The 21,284-nt window shown below is 37.8% G+C and overlaps 1 protein-coding gene across 9 annotated transcripts in view; it reads right to left on the bottom strand.

The window, feature by feature from the left end:
* Nucleotides 1-318: 318 nt before the first annotated feature.
* The window catches only part of PCGF3 (polycomb group ring finger 3), a 56,415-nt gene continuing 35,449 nt past the window's right edge, over nucleotides 319-21,284 (bottom strand). For all 9 annotated transcript variants that reach the window (XM_069001543.1, XM_069001539.1, XM_069001542.1 and 6 more), the window contains 7 exons: nucleotides 16,258-16,354; nucleotides 12,493-12,548; nucleotides 11,421-11,531; nucleotides 10,828-10,916; nucleotides 9,058-9,195; nucleotides 6,994-7,074; nucleotides 319-5,648 (listed from right to left, as the gene is read on the bottom strand). In XM_069001543.1, coding sequence (XP_068857644.1) covers nucleotides 5,601-5,648; nucleotides 6,994-7,074; nucleotides 9,058-9,195; nucleotides 10,828-10,916; nucleotides 11,421-11,531; nucleotides 12,493-12,548; nucleotides 16,258-16,354 — 620 coding nt within the window. In that variant the 3' untranslated portion in view covers nucleotides 319-5,600. The remainder of the gene's footprint in view (nucleotides 5,649-6,993; nucleotides 7,075-9,057; nucleotides 9,196-10,827; nucleotides 10,917-11,420; nucleotides 11,532-12,492; nucleotides 12,549-16,257; nucleotides 16,355-21,284) is intronic.

The raw sequence follows: 21,284 nt of genomic DNA, 5'->3' as shown, positions 1-21,284 counted from the left end.
CATACAGGTCAGGTAAGTACCTTTTTATCCAGGCACCTAAAGACACCAGGATAATGCTGTTTTCCCTCTTGGTGACTGAAGCCATTTAATTTCCTATCTGGCAGTTACTTGACATGCACTTGTCACAGGCATACTGCCAGTGAAGTAATACTTTAGGCCATTCTTGTGTTTTGAGTAAAAGGCTGATTTTATGACAATGCAATGCCACACCACCTCTGTTTCAGTCACACTGCATTTATTCAGTGCTATGACAACTGCTAGTTCCTTATGCTCCCGGGAGAGAATGGGACAAAAACTTCCAGCCTCACAGCATTTCAGTTAGTTTCTCTGCTTTTATTAACAAGCATATAATATTCATTGGCAAAACACCGGATACAAGCTTCACTATCATAAAATCAAAACATTAAGCATTAATCCCCAAAAGGCTTATTCAGACAAAACTAGCCACCAGTAGTACAGAAATTACACAGCAACACAAAGCATAAAAAATTGTAAACTTTTAAATGAAGCTAAGCCAAAAATATGGTTTTACACTCTGACAGTTCCAGAATCTTTATTATGCCACATATGAGGATAAAAGGCTTAGTGGTTGCACTGGCTAATTGTCCCTTTACTGCAAAATAATCCTGTTGCAGAAGGAAAGAACAAACTTTCCTTTTGTCCAGATAAGTCACTTGAATTAAAGATTCCATCAAACCAATACTTTCAGTTTCAAACAGAAATAACAAAAATAGTGGAACATCAGTACTCAAAACTCAGGAGTTCTTCCTTCAGCCATACCTATCTGTTTGCACGAATGATCCCACTGGTTTCTGTGGAACCTCCATGTTATTAGTAAAGTTACCAATGTAGATGTTCATAGATTTGGACATTTAGTTCCTACCCTGCCACCAGGACATGGTTAGGTCATTGTGGCTTCAAAAGATTTCCAAAAAGCTCCAAGTAGGATAAAATATGGAGCAAATAGTGGAGTCACACCTTTAATTTGTAGAAGCAGGTAAAACATTACCTATTGACTTGCCACAAGACCCAAGTTCCTAGGTATTTTTTGTCCTGACTGCAAGTTTTGATTAAAGCAGAGATTGAAGCATTGTTCCATGTTCTTTAATGTTGCTCTCTGCAGCTTTTTCTTCAAAAACAGATCTCAAGACCCAAGTAACATTTAATTATATCTTACGTAGGGTGACTCGTATGTGGAACAATTTCTTTCCTTGTTATCAACTTTAGGCAGACTAACTGAAGTTGCATTAACGTTTTCAGAGAAACATCCAAACTGAAGTGATTACCTGAGGAAAAGCAGAAACTTGATTCTTCTGTTCAGTAAAGCCTTCTGTACAAACCGTGTTCCTAAGACTAATCTCACTGATGTACAGACTGGTTGGCTTTTTCCTATTATATTTATCTTAATGTAATATGCGGAATGCTGTAAAATAGCAAGTTATATTTATCATCTAGTAGAAAAAAAAAAAAATCTGTAAATCCCCTAGGACTGTGTTGTTACAAAGACAATAAGAGCCAGATGAGCTTTCAAAGGCTCATAGCCTATTGGAAAAATAGCACCATCATAGTTGCAGTCTGATATTTTTTACGGTCCCATATCTCCTGAGGTGACAGTGTTGTGTATACTATTGCACAACCAGTAGAAAAAAAATATTCCCAGGTTTGATGGTACACAAATATACCAGACCTAACAATGGCACAAAACATTTTCAGATAGGCTGCAAGTCTTGGCGATTGCTTCCACAATTCACATTAAGGTTTCTTGCAAGATCATTTATTTTAAAATATTGCTGACAGATAGTTCTTGTACTTACACAAATTTTAAATCCCCCATTTCACTCTTAAAATAAAAAATGGAACAAAGCAAAAAACACACATGCCCACCCCCAAATAACAGCCCCAACAAAACTCCATTTGAACAAGTGAGAAAAGCCATCTACATTCCTTTTAAATGTAATGGTAAGTAGATGCTACATTTACAATTTAAACATATGCCTAATAAATGCATGTTTCAAACCTATTGCACAAAAGCATAAGTAATGCTCTTTATCCATACAAAACAAAAACATACAGATGAAAGCTACGCAAACTCAATGTAAAAGGAAGAAGCTTGTAAAAACATCTTAAAATTTCATTTTATATGCCCGTAAATAAAGCTGGACCACTGAAACCAAAAATACTTGGGATGGTAAAATAAGACAGAAGGCTTAAAATAGAATAAATAATTTTATAAAGATAAAATTTAAACCCCCAAATCTTATTTAAATTCAATATTATATATTCTATCTGAATTCTTTATTTTTAATGAAAGTGTACTTAATGAGACTCTGAGCCTGGATGATTCGTCAGTCTCACTGCTGCTGAGGATAATGCAACAAGATACTTCCTTACTCCAACTATTTACCAGCGTAAGAAATTGTAAAAACTACTTCACAGTAATGGCATCTTCACAAAAGCCAAAATAAACTACCATGATCTCACCAGGACTAAGAAATATCTAGGGCCAAGTTCAAATTTTAGTTCAACTTTGAACAGTATCAGGGTTACTTTACCCAATACAATCTTGTTATAAATGGTCTCTTAAGTGTCACAGAAATGAAACAAGGCTCTGACCCAAAGAAGACCTCGTTCTGCATTGTAGCCTTTTGGTGAGACGAACATATGGTCCAGACACAGTCAGACCATTCCCAAGGGAAATTTTTGTAGTGAAGATGTTATCACATGTAACTTAGAAAAGCAATTGAGTAACTTTGGGATTTTTTGTTGGTTTGGGGGTTTTTTTGTTTGGGTGTTATTGTTTGTTTTTTTTTACTGGTGCGGTTTTATCAGATTAAACACATTGCAAAAGCAGTTACACAAATACAAGCAAAAACCCCAGCTATAGGTATTAATACTGGCTTGAATTCATGTATCCGTATAGTTATAAACAGAGTTTTCTATATACTGATAGCACCATAACAAATTCAAGTGATTCTAAAGATGGTTATAAACTTGTAAGTTTTGTATTGTAAGTTGTTACAGCAAGAAATAGATTTGAAAGGCTTCGGAATTTATGTGTTCATAATTAATTTCTCAGTTGCTCAAGTACACAGGGAGGTAATGAAGTCCCAATGTACTTTAACAGCACTGCGTCAATATCTACTCATACAAAAGTTTTCTGCAGTACACACACTTGAGGTAGACAGATCTCATTTATACGTGTATATGTATATATATTTGTTTTTGTGTGTGTGTATACATATATATACATATTTTCTGATTAGGGTGGTTAATCAGAATGCTGTCTGGCAGCTTTAGTTTTATGTCTACATCAGGTATAGCCACTGTGTGTATACTCTGGGTGCACAGAGCAGGGAGCCTTACAGTCCTGTCCATATTCTCAGTGCCTCACTGGCAAAGCCAGCCTCTTATTTACACTAGAACAGCAACAACCATGTAAAACACATCTCTAGAAAGGCCCACTATGTCAGCTTGTGTACACATCCACACCACTGGCATTCACTGTTTTCTTGTAAAGTTTAAAAAATGGTAGACATATGATCTCATTTGTTCTTTTCTGCCAGATCAAGTAATGCAAAAGACAGGAAAAAAGCTAAAAATACACATATCTGAGTCCACAAACAGTAAGACAAAATCAGAGCCACATTTGATTCCATGAATCACAGACATGCACACAAGAACCAGACATGGAGTTCTGTGTAACCTAAACATACAAATGCAGCTATCTGAGACTTTCACCTGCAAAGACAGCACCATGTTCTGGCCTTTGTGTGGCTCTCCTTTCCATCTCCACAGATCAGGAGGCTCCCTTTCACTCTCTGCTCACATACGTTGTTTTTTTTTTTTATTTCCTTCCTATTCACATCTGTGACTGTAATCAAAAATTTTTTAAAAAGCCCTGTTGCCAAAGGTAAGCACAAGCAGCAGCAGAGCTGGGAAAAGAGGACTGAAGACTCCAAAGAAGGAAATTAAGGGACATGTGCTGAGGAACTTAGCGCTTTGAAAACTCAAAAAGACAAAGATTTAAAATGCTTAGATAAATCTCTTGCAGTATCAGCTTCTGGTTATCAAGTAACACTTTCTGGCAGAAGAAGCAAAGGAGCACAGCAAGAGGAAGCAGGGCTTCTTATCCGAAGACAATTTATCAAAAAATAACAGGATTTAATAATAGGAACAGCAACTAGCTTTTTCAGCTGACAGGAAAACTCTTCCAAATATTAGGTTAACTATTTCCAGCTGGCAATAATAGGGCATAGACTGTTTTCAGTGACTTGACACCTGTGCCAGACAAATGTTCTCACAATCATACTATATATACCATAGTGGATACAGCTTGCAGAAATCACTTTCAACTACTGTTTTTAAAAAGCGAGTTATTTCAAAAAGCCTTACAAAAAAGTGCAGTGAGCCCTGCTAAGTGCCATTGAGGGTGCTTTCTATAACATACATAGTTACATGTGTATATAGAGGTATGTACCCATACATACATGAATGTGTATTACCTTGCATCCATTAGGGCTGATGCAAGCAAAATTATTATTTAAGGCCAAAAGGTGCTAAAATAATCTTGTCTGAGTCCCCCTTCCTCCCCACCCCAAGTGAGCTAAGAATTGCAGTAAGGAAAATGCTATGGTTTTGTAAGAAAACAGCTAAAGAAATATAAAGCTGCCCATAATATCTGAGGAAGTTTTAATCCATGAAATGAAAAATCTTCAATACACTCAAAGTTGTCCAAGAGCCACTGTTTCAATACCTAGTGATAGCAAACTCTCTCTAAATTAAAAACTGATTTCTGCAAGCCACAACTACATAAGAAATGTTTATTTTTCAAGAAATTCACAAATCTAGCACTTGTGAGTATTTGTCATTACGTGGTGCAATTTATACCATAGCAAAATATATATCACAGCACATTAAAATCAACTGAAATTATTTCTATTAGTCTTACCAAATTAACATGTATACAGAAGTATCAAAACTTTATTAAAACACAAGGTGAGGGAGAGCAATAACTGGGCAAAAATGATGAATTTATTGGTTTCCCATATTTTTTTAAGTTTTCAATGCAGCATAATAAATTATCACCAGTCACTGTATTATTAGGTATGTTCAATGCTCTACAGAATAACTTGAATAAAGCCAATGCAATCAGGCATACTATATAAGACAATAACACTTTGCAAAAATATAGTTTTTAAAGATTTAGAATGCGAAAAGTAACTAAATGCAACTTGGTGTCAAAAGCAACATATTTATATCACCCCACAACACTCTATTTTTTTTCTGTGTAACTGTAAGAGACAAATCAAGCTGAGCTACATGGAACTGTGAAGTGTTTTCAGTATCTGTAAACTTAATGCTGGTAGTGTCTTGCTGAGTTGAAACTTCTTTCTTCCGTACAAAAAAAGTATAAATATTTTCCGCCCAGAAGTCTAGGTAACGCATCCCTAGAAGAAATATTCAGGACAGTCCACTATGAAAGCCCTCCAGTCTTCCAAAATTATTCAGCTGGTTTGTGTCATGTGATTAGTGATGCACTAAGAAGGTGCCAGATGATAGTCTCTGCAAAAAGCTCTGTCCAGAAGGACAATAAAGTTCCCTTACAGCAAGTCCATTTTGGGTCTATAATGTAACAGTAGAGGTGCTTTCTGCAAGACAGAAATACCAGTAAGTTAAAAAACAAACCCAGAACTGATGTGTTCAGTAGGAGGAATTCCTGTCTCATAAACTAAAGCTTCAACTAAAGATGAGAGCAGCTATCTGATCTGTCAAAAATTCACCAAGACAAAGACAAGGTGCAACTTCATCTTCAAGAGACGAAGAACCCTTTCCCCTTTATCTCAGGAGCAGATCTGTTTATCTTGGAAAACTCCCTGAAGTAAGGGACATATCTAGAAAGCAGCATTAGAGTATGTGGTACTTCATATCTAACGGCTCTCACTTGATTCTTGTTCTGTGAAAGTATCCATTAATTTTTTTTTTTATGAATAGGTAAACTTGTAAGAACCAGAACATCCTGCAGCATGGAGATCTGTGTCTCATGAAAACAATTACTTCTGCTTGTTTTGTTCTGGACCTTCCAAGTCTCAGTTTCACTTTCCATCTACCACTTCCTTCACTTGGGAAGGCAGTTTACAGTTCTGTTTTCTACACGACTCACACAGATCTCCCTAATAAAGGTGAAGAGTAGACTGTACAGATGCACATCAATTTGATGCTCCTGTTTGGTTCTCCCTGCTACCCCACAAATTGCTAACATTTCCATTGTATCCTTTTATCTACACCTACATTCAACTTCAGATGTTTGTTAATCACCTGTCACTCAGAATTGTAGACTTCATCCAACATTTTATCATCAATCTGTCACTAACCTAAATAACGACAATGCTGTCACTGCACTGTTAATGAACTACTCAAATCCATTTCCAGGTCATTCAGAAACACCATACAAAATGGTTTCCAGCAGGATTCCACTTGTGACATCTCTCCATTCTTAACACTGACCACTGACTTTATCCTGTGACTCTTATCCAAAGCCATCGAGTGATTTCACCTCAGTGTACACTGTATGCTCAGAATGTGTTGCTTTTCCATTACAAATACTAACTTCTTGTTCCAATAATTCCATGTATACATATACTGACTCTGTTCAGTGTTGACTTCCATCCTAAGTGTTGTTTTGCTATTCATTCTTACCACCTGAAAGAGTTAAAAATACTACTTTTTGTAGCTTCCCCTTCCTTTGCCAGACTTGATAACAATTTGACAGCTAATGCAGTGTTCTCTTTTCTCCTGCAATGAATACTTAATTCTCTTTTCCTTCATTTACTGGAAACAAATAAATACTTCGTGTCTAAGGATGCTGTAGCAAATACTCATAAAAGTATCTTTTTATTGAGTTTGCAGTTACTGCAGTATGGTTCCAAATTATCACTATTTTATAACCATTTCATTTGGTCACTTCATGATTTACATTGAACCATTGTGTCATACCTTAAATCTCCATCTAGTAACAACTACAAACTTGAGCGTGTGGTCCTTGCCAAGAATCTCTTCATTGCATAATATGTCCAGCTGACAAAATAAAGGCAACAGTTAATTCACTGGGACCCAATACATCAAACAACATATTTCACATAATACTACACACTTGACAAGACATTTTTTCTCTGAAGATACTGGAACTGGTAATCCTGCAGTTGACCTGCACACAAAAATAATACCGGGAAAGAAAAGATAGTATCTGCTCTCAACATGAAGTACTGAAAGACCATGTCAGTGCTTGCCTAGGAAATACAGTACGATCTGGACTTAACTGCTTGATTTATCTTCCCAAGCAGTACTAATGCCTTTTCCTGAAAGCTTTACATGCTTTTAAAAAGGTCAAATAAATGAGCAAGGAGATAGAAGTCTGAAAGAGAGTTGTTATTTAGCATGCTATGAATATTTTTTTACCTAACACCAGTCAGGCAACATTGTTACAAGACTTTTTTTAAAAATCCCTCTCTACCATATACTCATATGCTATATTTATGGGTTTTTTGCAGATATTCAACAAGGATTTTTCATTTTCTATCTCCGTTTTAAAAAATCTCAATTTTAGAAACAATGAGGATCTCAACATAAAAGCATGAGGATCATATGACTACTAATCAGCTGCACTACAATATCTGAACATGAACTGAAACCAGCGAACATGAATGAAAACAGTAAGTTCCACCAAGGTGGCTTATATCACAATGCTTTACCCCACAGCCCAGAAAGGCCTGAATGTGCAGGCAGTCCACTTACATGACAGTAACTCAAACCTGCAATAGTCTGTATCAAGCAACCAAGTGACCACAAGCTCAAGTTCTCCTTCTATGTTGCTTGGTACTGGTAGAATGATTACACCACCATTTATGTACTTTTAAAGAGGGTAGAAAGAGATAACAAAAGAATGAACAGTACTCTTGAAAGTTTTTCTTTCAGTAGAAGCCAAGCAGGTTTTTAAGTCACAGACTGGCACAGCTCACTGGAGGGCTTACACATGCACATACCAAAAGAATGTATTAAAAAACCCATTCTGAACATTTGCTAGGCTAAAGCCAGGAGTCAACCACTTCTGGGACAGCTGAGGACACGACAGGATACATGGTTTTGTTTCAGGATGACTGGCAGAGTTTGGAGATATACTTCAACCACAAGACAGAGACAGTGTTAGTTTGAAGTGTACAGAAGCTATGAAGGAAAAGTGATAGAGATGCAAATTGGCTGTTGACAAGTTTGAGCAGAAAGGTGTTGACACACTGGACTGGAAAGCAGATGATTTGATTTGAATGAAGTATCTTAATGAAATTCAGTGAATCAGTGTCATAATGCAGAATTGAGAGATGTCAAGATCAGAGTCAACTGAGATGTCCAGAGACTGTGACCAAGATCCAGCCATGTGATAAACTGAGGCTGCATTCATAGTTTGCCACTGTTAATTTTTGAATCTGATCTAGGAGAAGTGCAAAGTATTGCCTTTCCTTCTGTACCTTTCAACTTAAATTCTTCCCACGATTCCCTGTAAAGATAGGGAAAAGTAGGCATCTGGTAACACTCTGGTTGTGGTAGGCAGCAACTTCAGATTGAGCTTCCCTAAGAACACAGAAAAGAACAAAGTATTTGTGGTGCTTTCTCTTCAACTGGGCTTCAGTAGTGTTCAAGTGTTGGTTACTGTCTGGACCCTGCAGAGTGCAAACTTCCTGGAAGGGTAGGGATAAACTCAACTACAGTCTATCAAACAAATCATCTTGCCAGAGTCCATTTTAACACATGTGGAAGCACATAACCAAGCCTTTTAGCTCAACTATTTATAAATGCACATGCAAAGATGCACTGCAAACTAAGTGTAAAGTCCTGTACAGACCCAAGAAAGGACAGGAAAATGGCTATATAACATATAATTTAAGAAGCAGTGTACGCTGCTTTCTGAAAACAAAATCAGAATAAAGACATTCTTTTGCAAAGGAACAAACCCACCCCTTTAAGTTTTTATATCTGTAAACTTATTTTTAAAAATTAAAATATTACCTCATTAAAAGAAGAAAGGTTGAGTTTTTTGGCAATGAACTTCTTTAGATGCAAGACTGTTGCTTGTGCTGAGCAACGAATCCATTTCCGTTTCAATCCACGCAATTTGCTGCTATTGCACTCCAAGCAGATGCTTACCTTCAGGGAAAGGCAAAGAATCAAGAGTTGGCTAGAATAATTTTCTGCAGTCCCCTATTATATATTCCAAACACAGTTATTATTAATCCAATGAAGTGAAGCACAGTATCCTTTAAACTGAAATGCCTATTAAAATAAACACATTTTCTAAGATCTCATAAGCTGAGTGGTAAGTAATAGACAAAAATGTTCAAAAAGTAATCTTTGATGTTGGAACAAGGCTGCTTCAGTCCTAATTCACAGGCTGCCAATAGCTTAAGAGGACCATATATTAAAAGTTAGAGCAAGAAAAGAGTAAGAAAACCATTGCCAATTCTTAATGATTGCTTCTAACATACCTTCTTACTTTTAACGCAACTGCTAATCTAGTTTAATTTTAATATGTTTAAAAAGAATGAATACAAATTATATGAAAAATTTTTCAAATTCTCACTTCTTTTCCCATCCAGCTATTCATTACAGTCTAAGGTCTTTGTGATGATATGCTTGTATTGCACTAGGAGCATCTAATAACAAGGACACTCCCTTCGAAAGTTCCCTTACATGGCAACTGAAAATTACCCCAAGCTAAAGTACTCTGGACACACATAACAGGAAAACATAAAAGGCATGGCTTGTTTATCCCAAAAGGAGTTTCCACCTTCAGACAAGCTTTGTGTTTCAAACTTAACAGTGGGTTTCCCCACTTTTATGATATTTTTATGATATAGAGCTAACACTGTCTTAGTATTAAAGGTTGGAAAAAAAATACACAGTAAGTTAGTAAGAGTGCTGTTAAGGAAACTTTCCTGTCTGACCATCCAGGAGCCACTCTGGCAGTCACATTGACACCACCTGAGCTGGAACTGAAGCCCCTTCACAGCTACACCTCCCACACTCACAGTCTGACCAGGACTCCTTACCAGCTCAACCCCAGGTTTCCCACAGCAGATTCTCAGACATCCAGGTCCTTCAAATAGCTTAATCATGGTGCAATAACTAATAACAACAGCTCGAGCTGGTGCCTCTGAGGAGGGACTGTGAACAAAGGAACACTTGGGCTTTTGTACCCTCACAGCACTGAAGTCTGGGGGTCTCAGCTCCTGCTGTGTCTCAGTGTCCAGTTCCCTGGCTGGTGCCACAGGTCCCTGTGCCCTTTCCTGCGCCAAGAGTTGGCAGTTCATGGCCTCTTGACTTGGGCTCCCATCCAGAGCTCAACCTAAAGCTCTCATTGCAACTGCACCCCAAGCTACCTGCACTGAATGTGTTAACAGTGCTAAAGGTTTAATTCATAATTATCAATACACATTCACCTCAATGTATCATGGTAACACTGGGGTACACTCCTGTAGAAGGGGAAAAATTACATGAATTTGTTTTGAAAGCAAATAAATACTTTGAAAATTCATAAACATTCAGAACTATCAAATCTTAATGCAAATGTCTTTGTTGTCTAGTCCTGCCAAAACCCAAAGGTAAAAACCTCATGCTTACAAAAAAGCATTGCACAAACTGCATCTTGTTTGTATCAGAGAACAGAAAAAGTAGCTTGAAAGAAGCTTATTTTCTTCTCTGTTAGATTATCAAAGTTATTTTACCAAAGCACAACAGCTAAAATACAAGATAAAACTAGAGCATGCCCTATGAGCCCACCTGTTCATCACTTCGGTGGTAGTCATTATCTTCTTCCTGTTTTTCCTCCGAAGTTTCTTTATTTATATTTTCATCTGCTTTAGTTTCACCTTAGATAAAAAAAAAGCCAGATATATGGGATATATATATATACTATTTTTATATTTAAACCCCAGATATACTCAGCAGCAGCTCATAGTGCTAATACAATTAAAACAGCACAGTTCAGGCTTGCAGTATAGAATAAACTTTGCTATTCCCAAATTGTGCTTATCGGCTCAAGCAACACTTGCAGCCAACAGCCCGTGACATGAAAGAGGGGAACACCTACGGAGTTCAGCTGCTACTAGCCCAGAAGCTGGGTAATTTCACAGTCCCCATGTAGGCACTGCTATGGAGACCGACTTTGCCACAAGCAACATGCTATTAACAGCTGAAAACAAAGATTCTGTGCACAAATACGGGACAAAGAAACAATCCTATGCTGACTCTATTCCTCACTTGGAAACAACTGTGACTGTAAAATACCAACTGGGCGCATACTTCCAAAAGAACAGTTTATCTATTTACTAGCTGTCACCCACCAAAGACAGAATAAATAAAGGACTATTTACCATTTCGATGAGAATCTAGGTGCTGTTTTGCAGAACATGTCTCCCCTTTGATGTCCCCTGGAACTTCCATGCCCAGTTTGTGATAAAACTCCCTTTGCTTTTTCATTTCCGCTGTTTAAAATTGCAAATATTAATCCCTGTAATAAAGTTCTAATGCAATATTTATGAAGTTATTCCAAATCCCTTCCCACTTAAGGATTGCCAACAAGTGGTGGTGGTGTCATTATTTACTGTCTTCTATCTCTGCTATTGCATCAAGTCATGCCTCATCTTATTTTTCCGAGTTAGAATAGCATTAAGTTGTCTGTATAATTATTATTATAGCATTACTGCTAGAATGAGATGGTATTTAAAATACTTTAGCTGATTTTGAATATCCCCCATTTTGAATATAACTGTATTTCAGTCAAAACACTGGGTTTGAATTTTTATTTATAGTTCTGATTTTCAATATCCTAGAAATAATTTTTATATTATCAATTTAATCTCACTGATATTTGAAAATGCTCTGGTTAAAAAGCAGCTTAAATAGATTAAAGTACTCTATTTAAATGAAAGCTCTAACATACATTAACACAAAAAAAAAAACCACTGAGCAATTTTTATAATGTATTTCTTTAGTTAAACAGATCTAGTGTCAAAGAGGATTATGAAACCAGAATTGAAAGTTCCCTGATAAGAAAGAACTCTTAGAATAGCAGAAACTAAAAGTAGTTCTGCATTGCATTTTACCTCTGAGAATTCTAGAAAGCCTGCACAACAGGTACACAGTTTAACAAAAACAGATTAGAGTTATGGTATGGCAACATTCAAAAGCTGAATTCTGCTTTACATAACACCGCTCTTGGAAGAAACATCCCATGTTGCCTCTCACCACCCCCACACTCAATTTCTGCTAGTACAGGCAAGAAATTAAATTAATTGCTAAAAATTACACAAGTGAAAAAATCTGGTTTTCCATTGTATTTTTCCTCAGTTGCCCCATCCTTTTTCATCACTTGAAACTTTGTTTTTTTTAATGCCAAAGAAGTATGTGCAAACTGACTTTTAGAAAGGTCACACCACAACTTACCTTCTTGGAGCCCTGGCACAAGTTTGTAAACAATATCTTGCATTGTTCTGTCATGACTAGCAAAAAAAAAAAAAACAAACCAAATCAAAAGATAAAATTCACCATCTTGATTCAAAACATTTCTCTTTAAAAAGTTCCAGTACTAACCACATGCAAAAATCTCTAAACTCACCTAATAAGAATTTTACATCTCAAATTGATGTTTCTATCAAACCAGGGAGGACAGCAACATAAATTATAGAAAAGTACAGGCTAAGACAGGCTAAGAAAACAAATGAAAGTTTGAGAAAGACTAGTCTGTGGAAGAAATCACTCCACTGAATATGTCCTTCTGCATCAAGACAAGTATGTCACTAATAATCTAAAATTCTTTTAGAACTTAGAAATAAACTCATTTTTATTACAAAAGAATCAAGGATAACTTGTTTCTCACCCCTATAGACTCATTTCTCACAGTTATAGACTAGTTATCTTTACTAGGATTCTTCTAAAATGCAAGAGGAACATTTCACAGAAAAAGACCACAACAACTAAATTTTACTTTCTTCTTAAAAGACAACATTTTAACTGTGAGAAACATTATGTAGCTAAGTAGTCCGTACAGGTAGCGTGGCTCAAATGAAGAAAAGGTAATAATCCTACTGCAAGTAGAACAGTAGGGCCAATTAAGATTCTAAACTTTCACTCCCAGCTCACCTAGAAAAATCCTGTCCTAGTCTAAAGTAAGTCATAGTCTGAAAGAAATGAAATATTACCTTAAATTCCAATTAAAAAATAGTATAAGAAGCATTTCAAGTGTCTGCCTTGGCTGCTGTAATGTCATTACCCCAAAAGAGTTTGCGTCATCAAGTCCTGAATCTGACTTGAAAAGAAAAGGCTTACAAGAGTAGTCTCAGGCTTCTCATCACCTGACATGAGCAGTTCACAGCAGTGGAGATCAGTGAGCAATCACAGAAATGGTGACAAATCAAGACATTTACAAAATTTTAAGTAACACTACAACAAGATTCAGAATATCATTTATCTTAAATTCACATCATTTTGACCAGTAGCAATCCCATTTGTACAGGCTGGGATTATGAAGTATCACATATGGACTGCAGACACATTGCCAAAAATATTTCAACAAAAATATGTAAATAAGGCATCACTATTACATCAGAGGTGAGAATTTGGGGGTTGGAACTAGATGATACAGATGATTTTTAAGGTTCCAGAGAATTTTAAGACTCTATGATGCTACTTAACAGTATTTAGAAATGTGAACAAGGTGATACATTTGGTTTACCTATTTTCCAGACAGACGGAGGATGAACAGGAGTTTAAATCTCCATTTTCAAACATCTTGTGAAACTTCAGACTCCCAATTATTTTTAAAAAAGATAAGTAAATATACCCCAAAGGAGACCAGACAAAGTAGACCCTACAAAGTCTGTTTCAGTTTTGATGGAGCAGTATTTTACAATTTGTTCAAGCAGCCGAGTTAAGTTGAAGTGTATTCAACAACAACAACAGAAAAATTAACAAATTGCCTTCTAGCTGTTCTCAGTGTCACGTTGTTTCCTGGCCCCTCTTTGCACAGAAAACAGGTTTCTGAAGCAAGGCAAACATGTTGTCTTGCATGTCATTTATTCATTCTTGCCTATTTGCATCTACCTGTCCCTTCAATTATACACTCATACAGGATATTATCAGTGTATTATATAAATGTAGAGAGCATACCTAGTTTCAGGCTCCTGAATGAGGAGGAGTTTGAAAAATACAACTGTGTATGGAATATCGAGTTTTCTGTAAAAGTGAAATCAGACTCATTTGCTAACCATTGCTTCAGAAATTGTTATTAGAAGTGAGAAAGGTATATCAAAAAATGTGGTGAACAAACCCAAGTTCTTTATAATGGACGACAAAACACTACTTGATGTGCAACAGTTTATGCAGAAACACCGTCACAATGTATTTTCATCAGCAGGAGTTACTACCCTGCAGTAAAATGAAAAGAAAGCACTTAAGGAAAAGAAGGAGAATGTCTTTTCTGAAAACTAAAGGAGGAAAAAACCCAACAAAAATACTTAGTGAAAATGCAATTTGACTATACAAATGCACATGGAAAATTAGGAGGTGGCTGGCAACAGCCAACATGGCTTTCACTAAGAGCAGTGTCTGACAAATTTGGTGGTCTTCCATGACGAGGTTACAGAGGCAGTGGATGAGGAAAGAGTGACTCATGCTGTCCTGCATGACATCCTCTCTAAACTGAAGAGACAGGGATTTGGCTGATGGAGCACCTGGTGGATATGGAATTGGCGGGATGGTTGCCCTCAGAAGAGTTGTGATCAATGGTTCAATATCCAAAAGGACACCAGTGAAAAGTGGTGTCCTCGGGGGTCAGTACCAGGACTGGTGCTGTTCAAGATCTTTGTCAGTGACACAGACAGTGGGATCGAGGGCACCCTCAGCAAGTGCGACACCGACACCAAGCTGTGTGGGGCAGTCAACACGCTGGAGGGAAGGGATGCTTAGGAGGTGGGGCCATGTGAAGCTCATAAAGTTCATCAAGGCTAAGTGCAAAGTCCTGCACCTGGGTTGGGGCAATCCCAAGCACAAATACAGGCTAGGCAGAGAAGTAATTGAGAGCAGCCCTGAGGAGAAGGACTTGTGGATGGGAAACTGATCATGACCTGGTGAAGTGCACTTGCAGTCCGGAAAGCCAACTACATCCTGGGCTGCATTGAAAGAAACTTGGCCAGCAGATCAAAGCAGGTGATTTCTGTCCTTCTACTCTGCCTGCAAAAGACTCCACCTAGACCACTACTTTCAGCTCTGAAGCCCCCAAACAAGAAGGATGTGGACCTGTTGGTGTGAGTCCAGAGGAGTGCCATGAAAATGATGAGAGGGATGGACCTCCTCTCCTGTGAAGACAAGCTGACAGAGTTGGGGCTGTAGAGCCTGGAAAAGGAAGGCTCTAGGGAGCCCTCAGAACAGCCTTCCAGTTCATGCAGAGAACCCACAAGAAGGCTGGAAACAGACTTTCAACATGGGCAAGGGGGAATGGTTTTAAACTAGAAGCAAGTGTAGGTTAGATAATAGGTAGAAATTCTTCAGTGAGAGTGGCAAGACCAGAAGAGGTTGCCCAGAGAAGTTGTGCATACCCCACCCCTGGAAATGTTTAGCCCAGGCTGAGTGGGACTTTGAGTGGTGAAGGTCCAGGCAAAACGTGTCCCTGCCCATGGCAGGGTGGTTAGAACTAGATGATCTCTCAAAGGTCCCTTCCAACCCAAACCATTTTATGATGATTCTATGACATTCTTTTCTGTTCCTATGACCTAAGCAGACCTTTAAAAGATTAGCTGAACGATAAAGCTGAAAATTATTTCTCTCATTACTGTCAGATGATGAAAAGCATTGTCCAACTGAGACTAATAATTGATAATTTTGTAAAAGTATAACTCCTACAAATGTTTCATATATATAATTTTTACAATTCAAGCATACAAAAAGAGGAATGACTAAATTCCATTAAAAATCACACAGAAATTAAATGTTTAAGTGTATGCTTTGGGGTTTTTTTTAAGTCTGGAACAAGCTGCCATGCATGAATTTTGCAAATTCATAACTAAAGTTTCATCCTGTATCCCCTTCAAACTTCTTTTTTAGTGTTTAACATGCTGATAAGCAAGAATGAAAATTTTGGGAGAAGCTGTACTGTATCAAAGGGGATGAACCAGTCTAGAGTGAAGCTACTGGCACTTCTGCTTTTATACTTACCCAATATACTGTAATGGGTGGCTCTGATGTATAACAATCCTGCAGGTTGGACAGGTGTTGTTCTCCTCCAAATATTTCACTAGGCAGCTTCTACAGACTAGTAACAAAGACATGCACAATTAAAAAGGAATAAAAATAGCATATAAAAGTAGCATAATAAAAGTCTGTTTTAGTACAGTCGCAGAAATGCACATTACTGAAATTTACATCAAGTTCATTTTTTTACATCATATGTGTATGATGTCTAATTTGCAGAATACAGTTTCCAGTACCTTTCATTAATGTTCTTGATACAGAGAAGGGATGCACTAGAATTAAAGCATCCATACTTATCAAAAACCTTCTTAATGCAGCATACAGCACAAAATCCCACTTTGAAATTTACTAGAACAACAATTTCTAGCAGGTCAACATTCAGCTTGCAAGGATGACACTACAGGAACTATTGCCATTAAGATATTAAACAAAACACACTTGCTTTAACCATGGCAACATATAGAGCAAATGTGTGTGGTGGCAATGAAACCAAGAGAAAAAAAAATTTCCAAAGCTGGAAAGTGGATATCTGGGTGTTATTTTAAGTCTAATTCTCACAGAGCATACTACAGTTAAACTTCTACCAGAAAAAAAATTACATTGGCACAGACCCTCAGTATTAGTAAAATTTCCTGGTAGACGTTGCTAAAGTAGTCATTCATTATACAGCTGCACATTTCTATATGCAAACACACAATCACCCATCTCTCTTTCAAAAGAAACTATTTATACTCCATTCTCCTTTGTCCTGCCCCAAAACTGTATTCATAAAATACACTACTACATGATATCCTTACTCACTTAAAGTTACAACTCAAAAGGGTATGGAGAAAAGAAGGGAGGTATAGTTTTTTCTTGAAGTTCACTAGTTCATGTAATCTTGGTATTAATACAGTTACCATACGAAGTGAAAGGATTTCTGTAACTATAGTGCCATCTACCTCTCAAACAAGAAGAGAGTACAATTACATAAACACCTGTTAATTAAAAAAAAAAGTAACAGTAAATGAAGCATGATAACTTTGCACTGTGCTTTGCATTTACACACCTAGGATGACAGAACTGTGAGTGGCAGAGGTTAGATGAAGCCTCACAGCTTTGCACATAAAGCACAGATCTTGTACAACAGTTTGTTCCAGTGGAGTGCCAGAGCAGTAAATCTATTTGCAAAAGTGAAGCCAAACCCCATTCCTACCAAGTCAATAGAAGCAGAATCTGACAGAGGAAGCAGGGACAGGTATCCTGGAAAGAGTATTGGGATGCTGCTAACTTGTGTAGGGAGGGGTCAAGAAGGTGAAATCACAGCTGAAGCTGAACTTGGCAAGGGACATGAAGAATTTTAAGGGCTTCTATAGGTATGTCAGAAAAAGAAGGTCAGAGAATGTGTACCCCCCAGATAAACACTGGCAAACCAGTAACAGTGGACAAGAAAAAGGCTGAGGTTCTCAATTTTTCTGCCTCATTCTTCTCCAGCAATTTCTCTTCCCACACCTCTCGCACAGATGAACTGCAAAGACGGGACTGGGGGAGTCAAGTCCCTTCCACTGCACAAGAAGATCAGATTCACGAACACCTGGGAACCTGAACACAAGTAAGTCTCTGGGACCCGATGAGATGTGTCCCAGGGTCTTGAATTGGCTGATGTAGTAACCAAGCCACTGACAGTGATAGTCCTGACAGTCAGATGAAATCCCTGGTGAAAGGAAAACACTGTGTCCACTTTTAGGAAGTGACAGAAAAGGAGAAACCTGGAAACCACCAACCTGTCAGCCTTAACTCTGTGCCTGGGAAGATCATGGAGCAGATCCTCCTAGAAGCAGTGCTAAGGCAAGTGGAGGACAGGGAGGTGATTCAAGACAGCCCAGCACAGCTTCGCCAAGGGCTCTGAGCAACTTGATGCAGCTGAAGATGCCCCTGCACACTGCAGTGGTGATGCATTAGGTGACTTTTATAGGTCCCTTCCGAACCAAACATCATCCCATGTCAGTACATCTTCCAGTTTGGACTATGTATACACTAACTCCTCCTAAAATGAACTGGTTGCAAGCTGGCTAAGGTTCTGTCAGGTTTCAGTCTGAGCACAGCATCCAAATAAATGCAACTAGATGGCTTATGAAGGGTGCTGCAGCCACCTAGATTCTTTTTTTCTGGGGTCAGGTTGGGATTAATAAACTCTCTGAAACTGGAAATCTTTGGAGTAATGGACAGACAACATGGAAATCATTCTATGGTCTGAAACAATATTGTTACTAGAATTTTCCATTACCTTGGTTTTCCAGTATCTCTGGTCTGTACCCAGATATGTGGGCACTGACTGTGGGCATGAACTGAGTTGTACATTTTCTGATTTCTTAAACACATAAGAGAGCTTTCATCAGAACAAGAACGGGCAAGGTTAATGCTCAGTTGTTTATTTTAACAGTTTCACTTCTCTTTGACTTTTTTCATTTCTCTATCTAGTTCAAGTTGACCTTTTATCATCCTGATGAATCCAGAAGATGATACCTTTCATAATGTGAGGTTTTCCCTTTCATAACACAGAAGGACAGCTTTCACATGTAAACACTAATGAAACTGACATTACAAACACAAAGTTAAATAAGATCTGCATGTATCATCTAACATAGAATTTTATTCAAGGAATAGATATAAACTAAAAAAAGACTTAAGGCTGACTTACTAAAAATGATGTTTTTAGCAACTGACTTACCAGCCTACCTGTCACCAACAAACTAAAACCAAAGCAGAGAAACAAGCAGGAAAGAAAGCAAAAAAACCCTTTGTTTTCTTTTGAATTCAGTTTTACAAAAACTGGCCCTGTTCCTCCAGAGGACTGGCCTTGGTCCTCCAAATTACTTTCACCAAAGGACTCAAGAACTTCATTTTCTACTGAAGAGTCTTTGAATGGCTGAAGATCAGGAAATTAGAGAAAAATGGAAAAGGTAAGAAAAATGTTCAGTTCTGAGTAGAACAGAATGAAAGTTTTGGGGTGGTATAATTTGGAAGAGAATTCACTATCTCAACAGACAGGGTAATGTCATGATAGATTTTGCAAGGATGCTTTTACAGGAACATACATTATTAGCATTATCTTACACAATACAAACAATGCCAACATGTATGAAGTTTTGTTAAAAAGACAGCATTGGCACAGACTCTCAGTATTAGTGAAACGTCCTGGTATGAGTTGCTAAAGTAGTCATTCATTATACAGCTGCCCATTTCTATATGCAAACACACAATCACCCATCTCTCTTTCAAAGTAAACTATTTATACTCTGCTCTCCTCTGTTCTGCCCCAAAACAGTACTCATAAAACACACTACTACATGATATCCTGTGCCTCTTCTCACGAAACTATTTCTACAGGGCACACAGTGAAGTGGTATTCATAAAATATAAACTGTCAAAATAAGGAAGAAACAAGCCAAACAAACCCCCCCAAAAAGCAGAAGGAAAAGGTAGTAAAGTGCATTCCCTGGCTTTTGAAGAAAGCACTGTAGCACTGTGGATTAATCTACATATTTCCTCCATATGCAAATATATGAGATGGTGCAGATGATATCAGCTGAGGGGTATTTGTGAGGTTTTTGTTTTATTCTTAAAGAACAGTGAAAAATTACCCTCTCCCTAGCTCTTTTTCAGCCATGTTAACTTGTTATGATCTTCATTTCGTATACAATCTTCTTACTGGCAGCAGTAAAAAATTTGGGCAAAACTAACAGGAAGTCTAGCTTAAGGATCTTTCTCTGAAAACAACACTATGGAAATTGAGATATGAAACAAATGCAGAAGGGACATGAGACACTGACTACTGTGTCCAGGTCTGGGACTCCCAACATAAGAAGAACATGGACCCATTCCGGTGAGCTCAGAGGAGGGCCATGAAGTTGATCACAGGGCTGGAGCAGCTCTCCTAAGAAGACAGGCTGAGAGAGTTGGGGTTGTTAGGCCTGGAGGACAGAAGGCTCTGGAGTGACCTTAAAGCAGCCTTCCAACAGCTGAAGGGCACTACAAGAGAGACGGAGGGGGCCTTTTTACAGGGGCATGTACCGAGAAGACAAGGGGGAATGGCTTCAAACTGGAGGCGGATAGGTTCAGATTAGATAGAAATTCTGTATTGTGAAGGTAACTGGCAGAGGTTGCCCAAAGAAGTTGAGGATGTCCCATCCCTGGAAGCATTCAAGGCCTGGTTATATGGGGCTTTGAGCAACCTGATCCAGTAGATGCTGACCCTGCCCATGGCCAGGGGATTGAATCTAGGTTCCAGTTTCAAGAACCATTCTGTGGTTCTTGGAATCACAGAATGAACCATTCCATGATCCTAGATTCTATGAGGATATCCAAAATGACATGAAGTGTGACAAGTACAATGAATTTATCAGGGCTGATAAACAGAGCTTCTAAATGGAATATAATAAAAAACATAATCAGTGACAAATCATGAGCATTGCCTTTCCCCTTCATCAGATATATTAGGTGAAGAAGTCTGCTGAAACTTTCGTTTCATGATGAAGACACAGTCACCAAATAATTGCCTTCAAAAAAAATTTAGGACTAAGTCATTAAGCTTATTAAACAACGTAATAGCTTTATCGGAATAAACATAAATATTGTGACAAAATAATTTTAAAACATGGGACGCGTTGCAAGGTTCTAGGTCATCCTTCACTTACATGAAAGTAGAAATTCACAAAGTAACAACAAACAACTACCTTATCACAGTATTTTGGAATACAAGCTTATTTCTAGGGTACAAGACAACATACTTATTCTTTATCAATAAACTATTCTCTTTCTGCAGCAGAACAGGAGAGAAAGAGACATCTGAAAGGCTCCAGGTGGAGAACATATGCTATATCAACTGTCACAGAAGAGAGAACTAGGTATTCCACATTCCTTTAGCAGGAAGACAGACTTCATTCTTGAATATTTACATTACCACTAATTGTATATGGCTTCAAGTTTATGCCATACAGCTTTAATATTCC

This window comes from Aphelocoma coerulescens (genome assembly GCF_041296385.1).
Source record: "Aphelocoma coerulescens isolate FSJ_1873_10779 chromosome Z unlocalized genomic scaffold, UR_Acoe_1.0 ChrZ, whole genome shotgun sequence".
Lineage (NCBI taxonomy): Eukaryota > Metazoa > Chordata > Aves > Passeriformes > Corvidae > Aphelocoma > Aphelocoma coerulescens.
Note: the sequence above shows the minus strand (reverse complement) of the source record. Positions and strands in the feature narration are given on the sequence as shown.